We start from the raw sequence: 9,949 nt of genomic DNA on the forward strand, positions 1-9,949 counted from the left end.
AGTAAAGAATTTCCCAGTTCACATAAGTCTCCGTATTTTTTGTATTTTCTGTATTTTCTAATTAAAATACCCGCTTTTTAAAAATGAAAATAGAGTAAAATGCAGTTGTATCTGACCGTAATTCAGATGAACCGACATGAGTCGAAGTACCGCCTGTCCGTCCGATCAGCTGATCGTCCTCGTAAAGACGTAAAGACCAAAACCGCTAACGCTAGCTTAACGTAGCCGGGGATAACAACTATGAAAGGACATGGCGATTTAATACTCTATTACAAGGTAGGATATTGCCAAGAAGGAAGTGTATCGTGTTTGGCGGTCCAGGGCGAATATTGTCTTGTGTTTGTTTGTCCGGCTGCATAACGCATAACGCTTAACGTTAGCTACTGTGGCTAACCTGCGTCAGTGGCAGAAGCTAACCGGCTAACTATAACGTTAAATGTGCAGGTGCCGTTAGCTGCAGCTAGCTGTGTGTTATTAGCCGCATACAGGGTGCTTCTTGAGATGTGTTCTGGGGATTACGCACACAACACCGGTTGTTTTAATACCTTCGCGTGGCAATGAAGCTAATGCTAAAGATCAGATTCCCCGCTTTTACGGTTAGGTAACGTCAGTTAAATGGCTTGAGTGCGTTAGCTTCACGTGAAGCTAGCGCAACGTTAAAGGTGACAATACGACGTCAGCGTCGACATTGCCGACACTGACATTTCTGATGCTATTTTCCCTAAGTTGTAAACGGCACTTTTTTATTTTGTTGAATCCCATTCTGACCACACGTGTGTCACATTGACTCCAGCCATTTCTATCTATATATTAACGTTAGTGTTTCATCCACCGAGTCAGTCAGTCATTGCTAACCGAATAGTGTTTTGCAAAAAGCAGCACAGGCCCACAAGTTGCCGCACAGCTACTTGAACAAAAGGCAGAGAAAGTCAAGTCTGCTGTTTGTTCTCTGTCCCCTTTTGTGCACTTTGACTCCTCAGATGCTGATAAGGAATTGAGCGTCTGGCCAACCAACCAGATCGAAAGCTTTACGCGGAGACGAACCATGTCTTATCTCTGAGGATGGGAGGAAGTGGATCCAAAGCCAAAGGCGTCTGGCCTTTCTCGGGCAATGGAACCGGAGGGGATTCAGCCAGTGATGGGAACGAGCAGTCCGTGACACGCCTCAAAGCTTCCACAAAAGCCACGCCGTTTGTTTTTACCAGGAGGAGGTACACAACATAGTGTTTTTCTTTTGTGCGTGTGTGTGTGTGTGTGTTTGGGTAAACTCAGCATATCTTGCTCCCTTGAATCTAATCAGAGTCAAGTTTCCATAGTTTCCAATCCGTAGTGGCGGACTGATGTTGACTCGCTGTACTTGCAGTTCCTTGTACTATGACGAGGATGGAGACCTCGCCCACGAGTTCTACGAAGAGACCGTGGTGACAAAAAACGGAAGAAAAAAGTCCAAGTTGAAGAGGATTCATAAAAATCTGATTCCACAGGTGAGCCACGGCCAAATGTAGCAAATGCTGATCTGAGTAAAGGATGTCTTGAACGATTATGTTGATTGGAATATTCCTGTTTTTTTTTTTAAATTTAGGGAACTGTGAAGCTGGACCACCCCTGTATACATGTAGATTTCCCCGTCGTCCTCTGTGAGGTGTGAAAAGTTGCACTGGACTGATCTACTATTGAGTGCAGCAGCTGGTTCTCCTCCCCGGAGCAACGTTTTGTCCCAGTATCGAAGCAACAAAGTCAAGACTGGAGCCCGTGGTCGGGAGCGCAAAATGAAAAGACCAAACTGGTGTATGAAACTGACATGCTGAATGAAATGTTATACATTTGAATTCAACGACGTTCAGAGGGTTCCCTGTTCCCAAATATCCATATTTTTCGATATACGCGGAAGCAGTGTTGGTGCAGGTTGTGTGTCCACTACCCAGCTGACATGTAAGCAGTCGTAGAGAGTACAGCAAATTAAGTTGTATTTCTCTTGTGGGTTTTTTTGCAGGGAAAAACATCCATTGATGGCGAAAAAAAGGCTTTAACAATTTAGGCCTTCTGTGAGATGTTAAGTGAAACTGTTTGTGTCTTTGTATGCGTACATGTGTGCACTTAGATTTGTTTGAGTGAGTGTGGGGAAACTCGGGACAGAAGATATTAGTTACAGGTTAGAAGAAATATAGTTTGTGAAATTTATTATATATATATATGGTCATGTTCTGTATTGTCGCGTCTGAGTCTTTCTCAGTAACCGGAGCTCAGACCTGCACTAGTGAACATCATGTTCTGTAAATAATATCAGATATCTTAGTTGGAAATACTTGAATAAATGGTTTACTGAGCAGATGATCTGGACTCAATACCTTTCTGTTATTTTGGTTATGGCCTTCTATTATCAATGAGTTATATAACATAACAAAATATAAAATATTTCATATTAACAAAGATTTGTGTTTCTTTTTTTTTAACATCATTGCTAAGAGTTTTTGAAGGGGAGTTACACAACTCCTGGATCAAACAAATACAATGAAAAATTATTTAGAGGGATATAGAGGTGCTGGCATATGCCCCCCCGTTTACACTCTTCTAGCCATTCATGTTGAATTGCATTCTGTCAAGTGATCAATTTTACAAAAATTTAGCCGGCAATTCCTTCACTTCCACGACAGCTGTAATTATAACCCAGATATCTCCGGTCTTATTTTTGGAGCTTTTCGTCATTCCCTTCTTGAATTCCCTTGCTGAGCTGCACGTATAGTTAAAGCCAGCTCTGGTTTATTTATACCCAGTTATTATGCAAATACGGAGATAATCTGCAGACCTCACAATAGTTCCAATTCAACAGCATGCGAGGTATCGCACCTCTAGATGGCAGCAGAAATCTGACTCAAATCTACACTGTACTCTGTACTCTCTTACCTCCACAGAGGAACCCTGTGCACTAAGAAAAAAACCGTGTGGTGATTTAATAAGAAGTTACCCCGATGGACACGCTGAGAGACTCAAGTTGTGACGAGCTGTGGCTGCCGTAACACAACACTTTTAACAGCAAGGTGCTGCTAAAATCCCCGCAGCAGACGGGGCGCTTCCTTTGCAGACATTCTCTCGTGTCTGTAATTGTTTGGAATGTGGTTGGCGGGTGTGGTTTTTGAGGTCAGGGGTCAGTCACTTTGATGTGCTTCCTCTCCACTGGTCTTTGATGTTTTGCTAAACGTCCAGCTTGTAATATCAGGATGGACCGCTTTCCCGTGAGGACATCATTTACTTTTTTTTTCCAGTGAATATGACGCCGTAGGGCTCCGTTGATTCGTACAATGTGTTCTCTGGTGTCCGCAGGTTATTTTTATCCAAGGAATACATTGTCCATGGGACAGTGGTTGGAATAGATCGTTTTTAGAAATGATCAGCAGCCTAGAAAAAGAAGTAAAACATGCTTTGAATTCTAAACAATAAAAAATTGAATGATATATTGCTTTCTAAGGGACTATATAACATTGTTGTATCAAACTAAAACAGCAACGTATCCTCTTTTATCTCTATTTACATTTGGATTATGTTACTGAGTTATGGCGTGATCACACATTTTGAATCGGGACTGACAAAGTTTCCAAAAGAAAACAAATGATTATAAATAATGCCGTCATAGCGCATTAAAGCGTCTGGGACACAGAGTGAAGGTGGCGGGAGTCCCTTCGGTTCCCCTGCCATTGTTCTCGGCTTCCTGAAGGTCTCAGAGTTCTGCCGATGGGTCAAAGGCAAACTTCCCCGTCCTCTGTCCCCCCCCCCCCACCCCTCTCCATCCGCATGAGTTGCTCTACATTTTTCCCCCCATCAACGCGCAGAGAGGGTATCCGGTGACACGGTGGGGTGAGTCAGCAGAGCTCGGGAAAACAAACAGCGGAACGGGGCAGTGACACAGGAAAAGATCTCACTTCCAGGCCTTGAGCTCAGCCTGCAATCACGCGCTCAGGGATCCGTCTGCGCCAGAGAGAATCCTGCAAAGGATGAGTCCGATTCTGAGAGGAGCAGCGCCGTGCTTTTCGGTACGTCGCTGCTGACGGAAAAGGCTTCTTTTACAGCGTCCCACACTCAGCGTTTCCTTCTTCCCGATGGCTCCAAAAGTTTCAAACTGCGGCTTGCGTTTGGTGAATGATGTGTATTAATCCTATTATGTTCTCCCGAGGTCATCCTCCCTCATGTCTGAGCCCGTCTGAGCCGTCCTATCTGCTGCACTTGGCAACAGGACGGCATGTGGTACTCGGTCACTTCGGTGAGCCATCGCCAGCGGCTGTCATCGCAGGCCTCGTGTAGCGGGAACATCTGCATACCAGATGCATTGTGCCCACTCTCTCAAGCGTGTTTTGAGAATTAGTGGAGGAAAAAAAAAAAACAATAAAATAACTGCACTTCAGTGGCAACACAAACATGTTCAAGAAGTATGTTAAGTGACAGAGGACTGCTCTTTTTAAAATGTTGCTCTTTAAATTGAAAGAAAAGAACAAATATCTCACACCGTCAAGTGATGATATATGATATTACTCATACATCATCATTCATCATCACCTGACGTCTGAGATATTCCACAGTGTCGGTTATTCATACTGTTTCAGCAGTGTACTGTTATCAGTGATGTACTACTTTATACCAGAGCCTTATAACTCCCCTATTTTTACCTGAAAACTATGATTTGTCTTGCATATATCCTTTATTTTAACAGTATAAAAAAGTAGCCCAGCAACAGCCTTGAAAATCTGTTAACCTGTGAGTGCATTGAGTGCTGCAGGATCATGGCCTTTTAGATTTGAAACCTCTGTGATTTTACTGTAGTATTTGTGTGGTGTTGCTACTTAGATTGTACTATCCCTACCTTAAGTAGAATATCCGAATACTTATTTAAGCCTGAGCCACAGCGGGGCTCTAGTTTACTGCTGGAATGAACAAAAGGGAATCCCAAAGTAAATAGCGTAGTCAAGGGCTCATAGAATAGAAGTTCAGCAGACGAGAGAATTCGCTGCTTGTGATTCCTGAACTTCAACACTCTTTTTCAAATGTTTTAGGACCGGGTCACGAGGTCTTGGAAACCATATTTTTAATCATCTGCTTACATCAAAAGCAATAGGATCCTACAAGAACACAATGATAAAAAATCGGAACACTTTTTTTTTTTTTTACAAGACAGCTCTTCATACTTAAAAAAAAACAATAAAAATACACCTTTCACCAACTTTGTAGACGGCACAGTATTTAGCTTCATAAACTAAAGTTATAACTGATCGTAACGTAACCGTAATGTGACGGGAACACAGCGGTCACCCGTCGGCATGATCTTATTTTTAGGGACGTCCCAGCCCGCTGTGACCTTCTGCCAGTCTTCTCATTGAAGACTCACGTTTGGCGTCGGTGACGAACGTCTCGGACAAATCTATTCGGTCTAATCCGCGCCGACGCATCAGAGCGGATACAAGACACGTTATAAATCCACGCGTGGTTTTTCACGTGACCTCTGAACGAGCTGGAGTTCACGCGCTTCGCTGAAACACGCGATGCTATTTTTTTTTTGTTGCGGGGGGGGGGGGGGGGGTGGTCCGGTTTGTTTCCGCACCCCCCCCCCCTTTTCGGAGCGGAATGGAACATCCTGAAAGTGGTTTGGCTCTCGGAGCGGCAGAGTTGCAGCTGACAACATCGCAGGGGGGCAACTTCAACTTCTCCTCACTCCACTCCACTACGTGGCCCTTTGGAAACACACCCCGTCGTCATTTTCCCTATTTAAAAGGAATGTTCATTTTGAATTTTTCCCAAATAACGTTTGAGGCGACACAGAAAAACGCGGCTTGAAGTGGCAGGCTTCTGGGGGGGTTTTTGGGGTGAGAGGGGGGGGGGGGGTTATGCGTCCTCAGTCTACTGGCAAAGGTACGTTTTCTTTCTGCAGAATTCTGAACATATAACTTGGCCGTGGATGCCTTTTTCCAGTGTTTTTCCAGAATAGAGATGACAACTTTTGTTATGAAGAGTTTTCTCAGAGCTTTGTTTGAGCTTTTATGATAATGCACAACATTTGAGGTTCAGTTGAGGTAATATGCAAAATATATCTACAGCTTAAAGTTTAAATCTGCGACTAAAGCATGGATTTCCTTTAAAGCATTGCAATTAAATATAAATGATATATTCATTATTTGAGCCTTTTTTTAGTACCTCACTTAATGAAGGAATGCACTGTCGTTCACTCATTTGTCTCCTCTGAACCTTGCAGAGCCGAGAGCGAGAGTCCTATCCGTCATTTCCCATCTGAAGACATGTTGTGCTGGACTCTGCCCGACTGCAAAGCGCTGCTGCTGACCGTGCTCCTGTGGGACCACCTCTGTGCCCTGGGACTGAAGCCCACGAGATGGCCGCTGTATTCACAAAAGCCTCTGGTCCTCGCGTGGAATGCCCCGACCGAGGACTGTGGCCCGCGGCACGGGATTCGCTTTCAGCTGGACCTTTTCCAGATTGTGGCCTCTCCCAACGAGGGCTTCGTCAAGCAGAACCTCACCATCTTCTACAAGGACCGCTTAGGCTTGTACCCCTACTTTGAACCAGATGAAACTGCGGTGAACGGGGGGCTGCCGCAGATGGCCAGTCTCACCAAACACCTGGATAAGATGCCGGAAGGTGTGCAGAAGTACATAAGGGAACCAGGGGCAAAGGGTCTGGCCGTCATCGACTGGGAGGAGTGGCGCCCGCTCTGGGTGCGTAACTGGGAGAACAAAAACGTGTACCGCAGTCATTCGCGTGAGTTGGTCCGACAGAAGAACCCCAAATGGCCCGAGGAGCAGGTGGCACGAGTGGCCCTGCAGGAGTTCGAGATGTCCGCCAGGAAGTTCATGCTGGAGACGCTGAGGTACGCCAAGAGCCTGAGGCCCAACCAGCTGTGGGGTTTCTACCTGTTCCCCGACTGCTACAACCACGACTACGTGCGCACGCTGGAGAACTACACGGGCCGCTGTCCCGACGTGGAGGTGTCCCGCAACGAGCAGCTGAAATGGCTGTGGACCGAGAGCACGGCCCTCTTCCCCTCCATCTACATGGCGCCGGCGCTGCGCTCCTCGGACTTCGGCCGCCAGTTCGTCCGGAATCGGGTGAAGGAAGGGATGCGCCTGGCGTCGTCCGGCGACGGGTTGGCCCGCCCCGTCTTCGTGTACGCCCGGCCCACCTACGCCAACTCCCTGGAGCGGCTGACGGAGGTGACTTTGGCAGGGCGCCGCCGGGCCACTTTTTTTTGTTCATTTACTTGTTTTGTCGTTGTGGCAAAGTGTAAAATGAATAACGTGCGGCCGTGCGGGTTCGATCGCGTACGGTAACGATCCACGATGACGCCGGGGGGGCAGAGGTCACGCACTTTCTGCTTGAAGATCGGGGGCCTCACCCCGCGTGGGAGCTAGAGCTCTGATTTTCCTTATCAGGCGGGCCACAGTCCCTTCCTGTTCTGGGAGCTGACGGACTGAAACCCAAATACCTCTCCATTCATGTCGAGCCGCGCAGGAAGGGTGTCGGTCAAGCTTTAAAACCTCGCTTTAGGCCGCTTCCTTTATGGAAAAATTGACGAGATAAGAGCTGGTGGGTGCTGCGCTTCACACGCACGCCGTAGCTCATGCCCACCAGAGTCTGATACTGAGTCCCCGAAATGTATGAGGCTGAACGTTACAGAGGAGGGTGGGTTTAAAGTGCTGTATTGTCTTTGCAGACCGACCTCGTGTCCACCATCGGGGAGAGCGTGGCTTTGGGAGCAGCCGGAATCATCATGTGGGGAGACGCGGCTTACGCGAGCAGCAGGGTGAGCATCCGCACGCTAATTATAAAGCAAACACATTACTCCCTTACAGATTTGACCATATAGCATTATCATCCGGTAAGTTTAGACTCAGCTGCTGCTGCCAGTGATGTGTCATCCGATACCTAACAATTATTCCTCAGGGCTCCAGTTGAGAGTAAGTGGCTTCACGTGTGTGTGTTTTTTAGATTGCACGGGAGATCTGTTGGGGGGGGGGTTTTCAGTCATATTTAGGCTGCGAGGTGATCTTGCATTTACTCAAACTTTAGAGCAAATGACTTTTTGGTTGGCGGCATAACGTGGTCCGTAAATAGCTAAAATAATTACATTAATGACTAAAAGATTGACGGGCAATTTGTTGGGAAATGCATCTCCTCTAAACTATTTTTACTTCGTATGATGACGAGCACATCGGCGATTCACCAGGGTCATTCTTATATTTCCATGTTATAAATAAATGCATTTCAGTCCACATTATGACGAAGCGTCATGGCACCTTCAGCTCAGAATAAATCCATGCAGTACTTCCTGTGAGCGGAAGTTCTATTTTTATTTAAATGTATAATATTAGGCATTATATGCTAATATTTGATCTCCAACTATTTAATCTAATCTATTAAATCTTATTTATGCTACAGCCTAAAAAATTATCCATTAGGCAAATGCAAGTCTGGTAGATGTTGAATTAATGCACTGACTACTGAATAAAATGTTAACTTGGTAAGTAATGTGTACAAGCCGCACGTACATTCACTCATATTAAAATGCAGGGACTTTCTTTGGTTTACTTGATGCCATGGTGACTTCTAATGGCGGCCTTTTTTTAATGGTCCTTTATGAACTCAAGTCAGCGTGAGTTGGTCACACTCATGTCATTCACACTGTGAAAGCTCATGGTTGGTTCATGGTACGGCTCAGATTGGGTCAGACCTGCTTTCTGAAAGAGGGCCTTGGATGCTTCTTTTAACACAGAAAGCTGCCGTTTGAACAAAAACCCAGGCCGGCTTTTGTCTTCAAGGCTGTGAACGTTGACCCAAGTGAGTGACGCGCTTGTTTTTGCTTTCTTCTCCAGAACAGCTGCTCCGAGCTGGACTCTTATCTGCGGGGCGCGCTGGGTCAGTACCTCCTCAACGTCTCCACGGCGGCCGAGCTGTGCAGCCGGTCGCTGTGCGCCTCCCGCGGCCGCTGCCTGCGCCGAAACCAGGACAGCGACGCGTACCTGCACCTGAGCCCCGTCAGCCACAGCATCCTGGCGCCGCGCGGCAAGCCGCCGGTCGTCGTCGTCGGCGAGCTCGGCGAGGACGAGAAGGGGCGTCTCCGGAGCCAGTTCCGGTGCCAGTGCTACGGCGGCTACCAGGGAGAGCGCTGCGATCAGACCGACCCCCTGCACCAGCGGGCGGCGGCGGCGGCGGCGTCTCCAGTGGCGCCGTGCTCGGCGGCCCTGCTGCTCGTCTCTCTGCTCCTCTGTTAGGGGCCGTAGGTGGACATGTGGGAATGTCAAGGAGGGAAGAGTGTCCTTTTAAAAAAAAAAAAAAAATCTTTCAATTGCTGTAAGACATGGATGACACAACGGGAAATTGTATGAGAAACACTGTTGGACTTTTTCTCAGACAACGCGGGGCTCGCTGGAAATGACCTAGTTTACTCGGTGTCTTTTCGTCCAGTTTGACAAGGTGTCAAATTCTGCGTTTCTCATAGAAAGGAAAAGTTTTTGTGTGTGGGGGGGGTTTGTATGAGGAACAAGTAAATGTATGTCTGATAAAAGTGGAAGTGATGCACTTATGTAGTAATATCACAGTATATATTTGAAGTGCCTGATGTTTTTTCAACATGTCCACTGAGATCTGAACGTTTTTCTGGAGGCAATTGCTGTGTTACTATTTATTTTGAATGTATTTGTGGGTGTTTTATATGATATTTGTGTCCAAACCATGACTACTAGCTTTCTTTTCATAACAGTCCTTTCTGTATTTCAGAAACTATTTCATGTCACAATGTAAAAAGCAAATACTGACACTTTGTATGTTCCACAATTGCTCTTACATAACCGCCTCTCTGTGGTGATTTCTAAACATTGACTTTTGTCCAAGTGAGTAAAAGTCACTGTTAATGTCCATGTGTCATTTCTTTTGAGATAAAACAACATTTTGAAGG

General features: G+C 46.3%; 2 protein-coding genes across 2 annotated transcripts; both read left to right on the forward strand.

The window, feature by feature from the left end:
• Positions 1-116: 116 nt before the first annotated feature.
• tusc2a (tumor suppressor 2, mitochondrial calcium regulator a) lies at positions 117-2,334 on the forward strand. The gene is made up of 4 exons (XM_037491001.2): positions 117-276; positions 981-1,211; positions 1,364-1,484; positions 1,583-2,334. Exons 2-4 carry the CDS (start codon positions 1,063-1,065, stop codon positions 1,646-1,648), a joined length of 336 nt encoding a protein of 111 aa, XP_037346898.2. The 5' UTR covers positions 117-276; positions 981-1,062; the 3' UTR covers positions 1,649-2,334.
• A 3,282-nt stretch (positions 2,335-5,616) lies between these two features.
• On the forward strand, positions 5,617-9,949 carry hyal2a (hyaluronidase 2a). Its single transcript, XM_037448482.2, has 4 exons — positions 5,617-5,895; positions 6,236-7,208; positions 7,709-7,798; positions 8,868-9,949. The coding sequence occupies exons 2-4, from the start codon at positions 6,279-6,281 to the stop codon at positions 9,264-9,266; spliced, it is 1,419 nt and encodes a 472-aa protein (XP_037304379.2). The 5' UTR covers positions 5,617-5,895; positions 6,236-6,278; the 3' UTR covers positions 9,267-9,949.

This window comes from Pungitius pungitius, chromosome 8, assembly GCF_949316345.1.
Source record: "Pungitius pungitius chromosome 8, fPunPun2.1, whole genome shotgun sequence".
Classification (NCBI taxonomy): domain Eukaryota; kingdom Metazoa; phylum Chordata; class Actinopteri; order Perciformes; family Gasterosteidae; genus Pungitius; species Pungitius pungitius.